At 37.8% G+C, this 13,839-nt stretch overlaps 1 protein-coding gene and 1 long non-coding RNA gene across 2 annotated transcripts in view; one reads left to right on the top strand and one right to left on the bottom strand.

The window, feature by feature from the left end:
• Positions 1-13,839, top strand: part of LOC123268383 (ras GTPase-activating protein 1) — a 59,580-nt gene that overhangs the window by 17,749 nt on the left and 27,992 nt on the right. Inside the window, exons 2-4 of the mRNA XM_044733396.1 lie at positions 215-396; positions 510-1,089; positions 2,814-3,293. Of these exons, the coding sequence (XP_044589331.1) occupies positions 215-396; positions 510-1,089; positions 2,814-3,293 (1,242 nt within the window). The remainder of the gene's footprint in view (positions 1-214; positions 397-509; positions 1,090-2,813; positions 3,294-13,839) is intronic.
• LOC123268384 lies at positions 9,252-13,119 on the bottom strand. The gene is made up of 3 exons (XR_006510223.1): positions 12,859-13,119; positions 11,574-12,719; positions 9,252-11,535 (listed from the first exon to the last, which is right to left on the bottom strand). It is a non-coding gene; the product is annotated as an uncharacterized LOC123268384 (long non-coding RNA).

The following is a 13,839-nucleotide window of genomic DNA, read 5'->3' on the forward strand; positions in this document are numbered from 1 at the left end:
ATGTGAATAAATATTTAGTTGGATACGTGGTCGTTACAAAATGTATTGTCTTTTTATGTCACTTCTGTAACCGTTTTATTCGGTTGGTGATTGGTCGACTGAGATGAAAGCGGGATTTTTGAAAGGATGAGGGCGCGCGAAGCGCGCATGATCGGTCTAGTGACTTAAAAAAATTCAAAGACTCCTGACCTAATCAAAAATATTCCAATTTTAGATTGAACATTCTAGCAAAGGAGGATCTCCTAGTACGGGAAGTGAAGATGGGGCAACCAATGATCTTATGAATGCTGACAGTGAATTTGATCCTTTTCTTGAAAATATACCGGATGACTTACAAGATGTAGAAGAGCCAGATAATGCTAACTCCACTCTATTAACTGCACCACCTGAAAATGAGTACATACTTTTTTTAGACATATTCATAATTTTTTTCGTCGTGACGTTTTATTTCGTACTGATATATACTTTAAATTTTGAGTAACTTGTCATTCACTGTACATTTTTAATAGGTGGTATCATGGACGGCTTGACAGATTCACAGCAGAAGAGAGATTATGGGATGCCAATAAAATGGGTAGTTATTTGGTCAGAGAGAGTGATCGAAAGCCCGGAAGTTATGTATTGTCTTATCTTGGAAGAACTGGAATTAATCATTTCAGAATTACTGCTGTCTGTGGAGATTATTACATAGGCGGCCGACAATTCAACAGCTTATCCGATTTAGTGGCTTATTACACTCATTGCTCAGATTTATTAAAGCGAGAGCGACTTATACATCCAACACCACCTCCAGAACCCGTTAATGACAAAAAACGGATTGTCGCTATTTTACCGTATACGAAAATGCCAGATACTGATGAGCTCAGTTTTCAAAAAGGAGATATTTTTTTTGTACACAATGACATGGGAGATGGTTGGCTTTGGGTCACTGCTCATAGAACTGGAGAGCAAGGATTGATTTTTCGAGAATTGGTTGAAGATTTGGATGATTCAATTGATCCCAATACTGTTTTTTCGTGGTTTCATCCGAATGTTACCAAAAGTGAAGCTGTTGACATGTTGGTTAAAGCAGGACCAGGAAGTTTTCTAGTAAGTAAAATTTATTTAAAGTAAATAACTTGGTTTACAACGTGATTAATCATTTAGCGGTACGCCTTGAAATCTTACTTTTTTACCGTAATGCGATGTAGGGGCTCGGTTGATTGAGTACTCTGATTAAAGTCGATTGATTTTAATGAATTTCATGAACTACATGTCAATCGTTGATTTATTCTAAAGACACCGTACAATAAAAAGTTTGCCCACTCATTCACATACTAAAATAAAATCATTGTATTAAAATAGTCAAAATAGCTCTGTAGAATCTCGAAACGTCAAGATTTGATATTTATAAGAAAAAATTTAAGTTTTGCAAGTCGAATCTGAATAAATAGCTAAAAATTCTCGGGAAACAATTTTTCAATATACGTACACTCACATAGATCAACATTCATAAAAAAAAAAGCGAGTTACATTGTACGGAGACATACAATGATATAACATCATAATTGTGATGTACCTTCATCTACTTAGATGTACATAGATATACGTACATAGATATACACACATAGATATACGCACAAAGATATACGTACATCTCATAATCCATATAATCTGCAAATTACCGTAGATATACACACATCAAAGTATACAAATTTTAGATCAACTTAGATTTACACCAAAAGAATAGATTATATAGATTATAAGATTAAGATGTACATGTGTCATTTCATACGAAATCACAAAAATTGAAAAATCACATTTTCTTATTGAGCTGAATTTTTGATATCTTTACTTTGTGTGTGTATCAAAAGACGCTTATTTGTAAATTTTTAACCCTTAATTTAACAAATTTTTTAAAATATAAATTTGTGAAAATTGCAAAAAAATAGTGGTATGTCAAAGTTAAAAAATTCATAATTCTTAATTCTTGATCAACTCATCATAATCTCACGGGTAAGGAGTCATATACAGGGTGTCCCAAAAGTCACGGACGCCATTACAGCATCTGATGAAAAAAATAATTCTGAGACGAAAAGTCCTTAGCCATTTTTAAATTAACCGCATAGATAATTAATTATTAATTAAAAATAACGTCTCTTTATTTTTTAGAGAGAGAGCGCCAGTGTCCAGTAAAGTATGTGCCAAACAAAGACACAACTAACTGTATGACTAACTCGTTTCTATAGCTAACGTAGTCACACATATTTACTTACACATTCACACGTGCAAGCGTCTTCGTTGGAACGCACTTGACTTGACACTAGTGCTCTCTCTCTAACGCATAGAAGGACTTTATTTTAATTAATAATTAATTATCTATGCGTCTGATTAAAAAATGGCTAAGGACTTTTCGTCTCAGAATTATTTTGTTTATCAGATGCTACAATGGCGTCCGTTACTTCTGGGACACTCTGTATAATACTAATCCTCTAAATTAAAATACATGAAAGTCTTGAAGTTAGTCAAAGGTCGAAACTCGCAAATAACTGGCCACGATTCCTTATTGGTTAAAATTAAGGCACGCGCGAAGCGCGCTTTTCAAATTTCTAGTCAATAGTGTTAATCATGAAAAAAAGTTTTCTGCTCTACACGTAAAAATTTGATTTTTCAAACTTGGTGATTTCGTAAGAAATGACCCACATAGATCAAGGTACATTTGAGTCAATATGCGGTCATTAAAATACTTTCAATCGGCTGCAGTGAAATATGTATTCTGTGCTTTGTAAGAGCACCATTTCACACTGATTATAACATGTAATTTAAATTTTTAGGTCAGGCCATCGGATAATAGTCCGGGCGATTACTCATTATTTTTTCACATAAATAATCAAATTCAACGATTCAGAATTGAGAAAAAAGGTGTACGATATCTAATGGGAGGAAGAACTTTTGAATGTCTTGACGCCGTAATAAACCGTTACAGGAAAGAACAAATCGTTGAAGGACACACTTTAGTTCAAGCAATGATTACTGAACCTGACGGCAGTGTTAGAGTTAATAGAGAAGTGCAACATGCAGAAAAAATTTATGCAACACTTAGAGAGTGTCGCGAACAATCAGGCGCTAAAAAAAATAAAGGCATAAAAATGCAAGGATACTTGGAAAAAAAATCAGAAAAAAATAAAAAGTGGAAAGCATTATATTTTGTACTTTTAGTAGATGCAACAGATACGCATCTCTATTTGTATGATAATCCTAAACGGACGAAGCCTAAAGGACTCATTGATCTTAGCTGTGCCTATCTATACCAGGTAAACAACAATTTATAAATATATTCAATTTAATTGAAACAATTCAAAGTATGTAGTATAGCACTAACTTATGGAAAAAAAATATTTGACCAGATACAAGAAAAATAGAAGATAGGTTGTAAAAATATTGCAAACCTTTTTTTTAGCACATATTTGAAGATAGAGTAGTTTAGCATCATTCAATAGTCCAATTTTATATTTTTTTCTTAATATGTGTTGGTTCGATAAAAAAGATTTATATCTCATTTTGTTTACTTCAAACAGTATTAGTAGATGCACGAATAGTATTGAACTTAATAATCAATTCTCAAGTTATCTGATTCAAATTTTATTCTCTTCATAAATTAACATCTAATTTAATAAACTGGAATTGTTATTGAGATGAATAAAACACTTTTTTTTGCATTAGCTTCGTACGTCAAGCTTGTCAAAATCGTTTGATTCGTTCTTGAGTTATCGTTGACGAAGAAAATCGATAAAAAGTGATTTTTTTTAATTACACCGGAATTTCCGATCTGATCAATTAGTATTTAAAAGTTTATCATAGAATTTGTAAAACTGCGTAGAATGCTGCCAATGGCGAGAAAATCGGTTCATTCATTCAGAAGTTATTGCGGTTTGATAATTCAAAAAATAGTGTTTTATTAATCTTTTATCAGACTTTTAAGCTTGAAGAGCTCAAAAGCTTAGAACTCTTTGAGCTCAAAGAGCTCAAAATAACATAAATTATATTTTGAGCTTGAAGAGCTCAAAAGCGTCACTTTAAGTGCAACTATAAGCGCTAAGTATTTTTGAAATTTCTCAAAATCTACCGATCCGAATTGTATTAAAAATTTAAGTTTAGTCAAGCCTTTTTGAATGGTACCAACCACGATCGAATCGGTCATGCCGTTCAAAAGTTATGAGAGGGTTACATACATACCTACATTTTTTTTTTTTTTTTTTTTTTTATATAGAGGAGGTAAAATACATTTACGTATGCCAGGACTTGGTGTTGGTGCCAGGACTAGGTGTTTGCCTGGGTATGTCGGACTCAGAAGTCAATATTATTTTGCAACAATACCGACTAAACATCCTCCTCTCTCCTTTCCCCATAGATGTTACAGGGAAGACTGGATCAGGACCGCGATAGCATTACTTCAATCCAGTCCATGTTGTGTCTCACGACACCTACTTCTTGTTATTACTGGTTTCTAATCCCTTTCTGCGATTTTTTCTTTTAAAAGGCGCTGCGCGTAGGCTGCGACAGCTGTCCAGTTTTCTTCTTTTTTGATCATGCAGGTTACCAAGCTCTCAGGGGAGAGCTGTCCTGTCGTCCTTCCACCGTCTGAGAAAGGCCTCGTGACGTTGTCAAAATAATTTGGCAACGCAGGTAAGCTCAAAGATTCGGGGACTAGGATAGACAGAAGAACGAACGAACGAGACTCTTGTAAGGGGGGATAGGTGTTACAGCTCAAACAGGTCTTACGGCTGCACCTCCCCGCATGGGCCCCGCTGGTAACTGGTCGGGTTGTTATTATATTACCGATCAGGCTAACGCAGTCGTTGAATGGGTTGATACAGTTAACTAAGTACGAGAACAGATTGACATTAAAATCAACTCAATTCACATCTGTCCTATGATAGCGTAAATGCTTGAGGACAGGGTTTTTCCTTGCCGGCAAACTTGGCTGTGTATTTCCTATGTGAGGGTAGGACAGATATACGTGCGTGTATAGCTCTTTTGAGCCCAGGAAACGGCCTCTTCGGAGGTAGGCGAAAGCCTCACCATATATTCTTCGTCCTTCCACCGATCAAACTCGAAAAACGTGTGCTCGGCGTTGTCAATTTTGTCTGGGCAGTATTTGCACGTTGGTGTGGTGTGCAAACTCATCTTGAAAAGATAGGCATTGAAGACGGGCCCATGTCCCGTCAATAGCTGGGTCAGGAAGAAGTCCGTGTCCCCGTGCTTCCGAGAAAGCCAGACGTTGATGTTTGGGATCAGGCGCGCCGTCCATCTGCCCGTCTCTCCCGATGTCCATCGGTCCTGCCACTCTTGCTGCGTTTCCGCCTTTATCCTCCTTCTTGCGTCCGTCATGTTTTCGTCACTATCTTTGGCGTCATAGAGTTTTGCTCTTTCGAAGGCTAATAGGTTGATGGGCGCGGCTCCTGCAATGACCAATACAGCCGCTTCGGAAACTGTGCGGTAGGCGCAGGCAACCCTGAGAGCGCCTCGCCGCTGTACTGCTGCTATCTTTCGCCGGTAGGTCTTCTGCTTTAATATGTCTGCTCATAACTCCGCTCCATAAAGCAGTACCGAGTGGACTGCTTCTAGAAGAACTCTTCTCTTTTTTGTTGGTCATAATTCGTGCTAGGCTAGACACAGTCTTGCTGGCTTTCTTGCATGTACTGTCGAGGTGTTCACGGAAAGATAGTTTCTCGTCTATCATTACCCCTAGATAGCGCAGGGCCCTTGTTGACGTCAGTGTTGTTCCTCTCATGTCCACAGCGAATGGTTTTGGGAACCATTTTTGATGTGTCAAAACGACCATCTCTGTTTTCTGTTTGGCGAGTTTCAGGTGATGCTTATCAAGCCAAGTCTCGACAGCGTCAATGGTTTCCCGAACTAGCAGTTCGGCCTCTTCTACGCTGTCCACCACTATAGTGGCCGCAACGTCGTCTGCAAAGCCTGTTAGCTCTACTTGCTCTAGCAACGGGATTTCAAGAAGCTCGTCGTAGTCTGCGTTCGATAGATCGGGTCCCATTATTGAGCTTTGCGTCTAAAATGTCTCCCCAATTTGCGCTGTTAAATGCGTTTTTGACATCTAGCGTGAGGAGAAGGCATACTTTACGAGCTTTGAGGCTACCAGACCATGCTTTTGTTGCTGTCTTTATGACTTTCTAAATCGCTCCGACAGTCGAACGACCTTTCCGGAAGCCATGCTGGTTAGTGGCAAAACCTCCAGCACGGTCTATGTCGTTGCGAAGTCTCCCTTGTATGAGCTTCTCGAGCAGTTTTCTACCAATGTCTAGCATATAGAGTGGTCTAAGCGACGAAGGTGTTATGGGGGTTCCCTTACCTTTGTCTAAGAGAACCAATCTCTGCTGCTTCCAGACCGCAGGAAACGTGCCAGTTGCCAAGCATGCGTTGTAGGTGTTCAAGAGTATGCCTGGGTATTCCAGGGCTACAATCTTGATCGCCGATGCCGGGATGCCATCAGGTCCAGGTGCTTTTCCTGTTTTGAGTGACTTGGCCACGTCTTGTAGTTCCTTAGTTGTGAAGGGTGTTACTTCGCTGCTTTTTGCGTAGTGTTTCTTCTCCCGCGGCAAGTATTTGAGGAAAAGCTCCGCTACAATGCTGTCCATTAAGGCAGGAGACGTCAGCGCTTCTGGTGAAGCCTTTCCAAGTCGTTTGGTGACAATTTGGTAGACTTTACCCCAGATGTCCTTGTCGAGATCATTACAGATCTCTTTCCATAACATTGCTTTTCTTGCTTTGATGGCTCGGTTTAGCGTCTTTTTAGCCTGCTTGTACTCTTTTGAATACAAGTCCTGGTTTGGGGAGCATTTCGCGGCTCTCGTTGCGCGGCGATGTAGCTGATGGCATATTTTGCGAAGTTCTGCTATGTCTGCTGACCACCAGTACGCCGGCCTGTGGAAACTCTGATTTTTCAGCCGCGGCATAGAGGCGTCACATGCGGCAGCAATATCCTTCATCGTATTTAGCACTGCCTTTTCTATCTCGCTGCAGATATCCGGAGTCGGGTTGTTCTGAAGGATAGACCAGCTTCGTGCAAGTGAAGCTCGCAATGCCTCTGGATCAATCCTCTTGGCATTCCACTTCCGCTTAGAAAGGTCGCGTTGTGAAACCGGAGCAGATGCCAATCTAACGTTGAATGTCACGAACTGGTGATCACTGCCACTGTATTCTTCGGATACAGTCCAGTCTTCGATCATGTTGGCAGTCCTTGGAGTCGCCAACGAAATGTCGAGGATGGATTCTTGGTTCCCTGGCCTTCTAAAGATCGTGGTGCTCCCGGTGTTCAGCACTATGAGGTCGAGTCTAGCCGCGACGTCAGTGACTTCGTTACCTCTGGTATCGGAGAAAGCAGCGCCCCACTCAGCCGATTTAGCGTTGAAGTCTCCGGCTACGATGACCTCGCCGTCGAACTTAGTGACCGTATCTTCTATATTTGCCAGTTTCTGTCGGAACACACTAATCCCTTCGTTAGGTGAGAGATAGACGCTCATGAAGTAGGTTGTGGGGGTTTTAATTCAGACAAAACCTGCTCCACTTCCACTGTTGTTGACGGTAAAGTTCTTTGTGTTCACAATCCAAATCGCTGCCGTGCCAGTTTCGTCTGCGAACCATGTTTTACCTTCGATGTTTAAATATTGCTCGCAGATAAAGCAGACGTCGATTTTATCTTCAAAGACACGCTGGCGCAGCAGGTTTTGCGCCAAGGCGCACCTATTCAGGTTGCCTTGTAGTATGCGTGTCATTTCTGCCCTCTCGTGGCTTCTGCAAGTGCTTTGCGGAATGCCTTGCAAGCTCCAGTGCCAGAAATATAGCATAAACCATCCTGGGCATCTTTGTCCGGAGCACAAAGGAAGCATTTTGGTTTCTCCGTGCAGTTTACGGTCTTGTGGTTCTCTCCGCCACATTTGTAGCAGCACCTGCTTCTGTCTGGTCCCGCACACTGGCGTGTTTTACTTATTTCTACCCCGAGTATTTTATTTCCTCGGTACCTGACATATTTTCCGGGCATTCCCCTATCCGCCACCTGGGGAGGTGTCCGATGCGAGTCCCAGCAGCCCGACACAGGATGGATACATACCTACATACATACATGCATGCATGCATACATACATACGGACTTCGTGATATCCTCAGGAAAATGGTCGTAATCGCTTTTTAGGACCTCAAAACGTGGAGATCTGATGAAACTTCGATCTTCGAAAATCGGGGTGAAACCAATAATTTCCCAATTTTTGAAAACTTTCAATTTTCTTAGCGGGCAGTTAAAATGCGACGTTAGTTTTCCAGCAACGGATTTCTTGCAGCGTTTCTTACAGAAGCTGCATGAGTGTACTAAATTTAGCAGAGATACAGTTTTGTATCGCTACGAGAAGGAGGGTGAGGGTGGGTATAAGTATAGTACACACTTGTACAAATCACAAATTAAATTCAATTATGTGTTCAATGAAACTGGTGGCTATCAGTTAGTATTGAATATTGTATTGTAGAAATAATATATTGTGTGATAAGTGATGAAATTATCTTATTTCATCCCGCGGCACACACTATGTTTCACACATTTCATATAATCTGCATTAAAAATGTGAGTTTCAATTTCTGGAGCCAACCAAAACTAGAGAATTCAGATTAATAGCGAATAAAAAATAACAGTTATAAAGGTTTGAAATAGAAAAAAAGATACCTTGCCATGATTGATAACAGGGCTGTAACTTTATTCAACGGGCAGATAACCATCGGCTCCTGTCCGGCAACATTCGCATTTATCTAAAATTGACTAGTTTTGGGCGGCTCAACAGGTATTAAAACTCACAGTTTCAATGCAGGTTATATGAAAAATAATTTTTAAGTTTAAGGCAGTTTCGTCCAACTTTGTCACGTTCTAAAAAGTATGCAAAGTTAGCATTGACCGACATAAGCATTCATCAACGACTCGGAAACTAATTAAGCAAATTAATCCTGATTAAAGTAGCCGATTATCAAAAAATTTAGCTTCTCAAATCAATTACGTTGTTAGAAAAATTTTTGAAACACTGAAATCAAATTTAATTCATCAATCGTTTTATTCATTTAAAAAATTCGTTAATTGAATGACACCAAGTCGGTTATATATAATCATATACAGAAAATAGCCAAATATAATTAAATATTCATTCATTTATTTATTTATTTGACGCTAATCGGCATTATACAATAATTAGTACATATTTTAAATCATGAGATATTAATTATAAATTATTGAATCTGAGAATTTTGGTTCGAAAATTATACATATAACGCTTCATTTGGCGATGCCTGCAGAAACTTAAAAAAGAAAGAAAAAAAAGAAAAGAATTCGAAAGTTAAAAAAACAAAAACATTTCAAAAAGAAAACCACTTTTACAGCGTTATTCATAGTATTGTAATATATGTCTCTTAATATTAGAGCGGAAAGCCTGGAAGGAGCCACCAAAAAAGTTCACGGAATCATGTAGGGAGTTCACCAGGTTGGAGATTCTATTTCTTGGTCCATTTATTACATAGTTTCGACTAGACTTGGTGGTTATCAATAGTCGGTTGTGCCTGAGCTTCCGTTCGTTGGAGACAAACTCAAAGGAACTGTATATGTCCGGTGCGTCGATGAGGATCATTGAAGATTTTATAAAAAAAGATCAAATCTGCAGCCTTCCTTCTATCAATAAGTCTATTAATTCCATATACTCTTCGTGCGTCTTCTGTAGTAGATCCATCACTCATCCTAGGATTGGAGAATAATAAGGATTTACAGAATTTATGTTGAACCCTTTCGACTCTATTGATTAGGGTATTTGTAAATGGAGACCATACAACTGTTCCATATTCTAAAATGGGCAGAATTAAGGCTGCGAAGAGACAGATTCGTGATTGTGCATTACTAAACTCCTTACTGGTTCTCGTCACCAGTCCAAGCATTTTGTAGGCCTGGCAAGTTATTTTGTCTACATGCGATGCAAAAGTCAATTTGTTGTCTATAATGATGCCAAGGTCCTTGATATCATAAACTTCATGAATAACTTCATTGCTTAAATAATAGTTTGTGGAGTCCTTCGTTGGAGAGCGCGAAAACGACATCACGGCACATTTTTTGATATTCAGGTATATATAGCTTGTTTCTTTGGCACCAAGTAAAAAGTTCATCGATGTCATTTTGAAGTATATGAGAATCTAGCACACTATTTATTACCCTGTAGATCTTGAGATCATCAGCATACAGTAAGTACTCCGATTGAAATCTTGAATCTATGTCGTTTACGAATATATTGAATAAGATAGGGCCAAGATGAGATCCCTGGGGAACTCCTGAAGTGATGTAGTATTCGTTAGATATGTGACCATCTATTCTAACTTGCAATCGTCTATCAGAGAGGTAAGATTGTAGCCAGCTTAGTGCATTGCCAGAGACTTTATAGTTGCTTAATTTTTTTACCAGTATTTCGTGGCTGACCTTGTCAAAGGCTTTGCTGAAGTCCGTGTATATTGCGTGTATCTGGGTCCCATCATTCAATGCATCGAGTATATAATCAACATATGTGAACAAGTTAGTAGTAGTAGACCTTCCACCTGTGAATCCATGCTGCTTTGGGGTTATGACATCCTTGAAGGAGGTAGTCAATTGAACTAACACCACCTTTTCGAAGAGTTTTGCCAGCGCCGATTGAATGCAAACCGGTCTATAGTTAGAGACATCGGACCTTTGACCATGTTAATGAATAGGAGTGACGTATGAGGTTTTCCAGGCAGTAGGAAATACACCTTCAAGTAGTGACTTGCTGAATAAGTGCGTAAGCGGCTCGCAAAGGCCTACTGCGCAATTTTTCAGGAACACGTTTGGTAACTTATCAGGGCCAGATCCTTTTTTATGATCCAGAGACCGCAGAAGCTTGTATTAGGGATGGAAATATTTTTTAAAGGATCGATTTTCGATTCTGATTTCAATTTTATATTTTTCGATTCTAAGAATCGATTAGTCGAGCGCAAGAATCGATTCTTTCGATTTTAATCGATTCTGAATTAAAAGATCAATAATTTTTATAGTTAATAAATTTATTTATCAAATCACGATGCCATAAATGGAACTTCTTTAATATAAATCAACACGGTGCTAGACGCTACTTTAATGAATATATCGCGTTACAGATGCCATAAGGGCGTATAAAAATTATACGCCCTTATGGCATCCGGGAATCATAAGGGCGTGTAATGAAAATTCTGTTTTTTTTTAAGTCCAAAAAAAATTTTTAGTTCGAAGAAAAATTGTATTTCTTGACGTTTCAGGTAAAAATAAGTTTTCCCGAAAGAAAAATTTTTTTATACGCCCTTATGGCTCCCGGGACTCACCTCGGATGCTATAAGGGCGTAAAAAAAATTTTTTTTTTGGGAACCGACGTACTTTTGTATTAAACGTCGAGAAATACAAAAAAAAAATTTTCTTCGAACTAAAAATTTTTTTTGGACTTAGAAAAAATAATAGAATTTTTATTATACGCCCTTATGGCATCCGAGGTGGGTCCCGAAAGCCATAAGACCGTATAAAATTTTTTTTTAGTATTTCTGCACGTTTCGGACGAAACTACGTCGATTCCCGAAAAATTTTTTTATACGCCCTTATGGCTTTTTATCAGGACCTTTTACCGGTATACTCCCTTATGGCATCTGGAACGCGATATTGAAAAGAAATAATATTTAGTATAAATAAATATCAAACAGTTAACAAATTTATATTTGTATGACTTTTAATCACAAGGTTTGTTGTAATGGTATGTCAAACTTAAAACTAGTCATTTAACAGTAAAATCGAATGTCAAGAATCGATTCTTAATCGACTTTAGAAATTAAAGGTCGATTCCTAAAAATCGATTATTTTACGAAAAAACTCGAATCTTGAGTAGAATCGAAATCGAGTTTACCATCCCTAGCTTGTATACTTAGTTAAAATCGGCTTGGAAATCATGCAGATTGACATTGACATTGTGAACACTCGGATTGTTTTGACAATTATTATTATTTTTATTTTTATTATTACTATTATCAGTGTCTGTGTTTCCAGTTGTATAAGTATTTTCAAAATACATAGCGAATAAATTGCTAATTTCCATACCTGACTCCGCTGTAATATCATTCCATGATACTGAAGAAGGTATCTCAGTATTGCTACGTCTCTTATTCTTCATAAATTTTCAAAATTCATTAGTATCGGATAGTACTAGGTTCTCCACTTTGTTGACATAATTTTTGTAACAAATCCTACTGAGCTCTTTGCACTCAAGTCTTAAAATGCTGAAACGCCGATAGTTTTGCTTGGTTTTATCTCTTTTGTATTCAGAGTGGGCTATTTTTTTTAGCCTAATCATGTTAATTAGTTCTTTGCTAAACCAACAAGGAAAATTTCTTGACCTATTAAAATAAACTGGAACAAACTGTAGAATTGCCTCGTAGACTTTGTTATAAAACCAGTCAACTTTTGCATCAATAGACTCTATTTCGTAGAGTTTAATCCAGTTAGTATTTAAGAAAAATGCATTAAGATTGACGTAGTCAGCCTTTTAAATGCAAAGGATGGTTGATTAGCAGGCTTGAGGCAGGGTTGGAAATTAAGTTCGATGCTGAGCGGCGGGTGGTAAGCATCCTCAATGGTAAAAGGCAAGGCTCTGTCTACTGTAATGACTGAATCGCTGAAACATAAATCCAGTACATTATTATTGTCGTTAGCAATATTGTTGTATTGTTGGCATTGTAAGAGCGCTGTGCTTTCATACAGAAGGTTCTCACAATTAGAACTAGGTACACTGCTGGGCGAGTAAATATAATCACCGATGATCAGTAGTTGTAAGAGTAAATTTATCACTTAGGTAGGACAGCGTTGCTACATGGTCCTGGTAGGACTCGTACGATGAGTTTGGTGGCATATATACACATCCAATGATGATGTTTAGGCTGCTACCCTTGATCCTAACAAATACTTGCTCTAGGTTACTGTTATCCAGTGTTAGAAGTTCTGCGTGAAGAGCGCTTTTTACGGCAATGAATACTCCTCCGCCTCTCTCACCTCCACAGATGCTGTAATCCCTATCTTTTCTGAAAATATTATATGTATTATCAATAAATTCACCGTTTCGTATTGATGAGTTGAATATAATCAATATTTTATTTTATTTTATTTTATTGAAAAAAACAAACCCAACAGCTTGCGCCATTAACAGGGCTAATAGAATTATACATAATTTAAATACAAGTTTATATAATTACAAAGTTTAACAAGATGTCCTATAACTAATATAATCTTCATGCGTAAACTATTAAGTAAAATAAGTAGCTTGGCGGTATATTAGAAATCCTAGATAATTTAACACTGTAGAAAAAGTTTGCACAAATTTACCGCCATTTTATTACCATATTGCCAAGAGATGCCGTATGGTACCTAGTAGGGCAGCACAACGGGTCAAGTGAAGATTCTGATTTACAAAAACGTTTCACCGCATCAGAAATGCGATAAATAGGTGCAGACTGTGCGAAATTGGTCCTGGCAGCTGATATTAGGGATGGGTGATATACATAGATGTTTCGATGATTATATTATTATGATATAATATTATTATTATAATATTATGATTATTATTTATTTCATAGACTATCGATGTTTTTTCGGGGAAACATGGATTTTTTTGGTCGATTTTTTTTTTAAATCGAAACATCGATGGTCGATGTAAAAAAATGAACCATCGACATTGAAATAAATTTCTACTAGAAATTTTTTAGCGCGCGCTAAAAATTAAAAAAAAAAATACCAAAAAA

Source organism: Cotesia glomerata, linkage group LG7 (genome assembly GCF_020080835.1).
Source record: "Cotesia glomerata isolate CgM1 linkage group LG7, MPM_Cglom_v2.3, whole genome shotgun sequence".
Taxonomy (NCBI): domain Eukaryota; kingdom Metazoa; phylum Arthropoda; class Insecta; order Hymenoptera; family Braconidae; genus Cotesia; species Cotesia glomerata.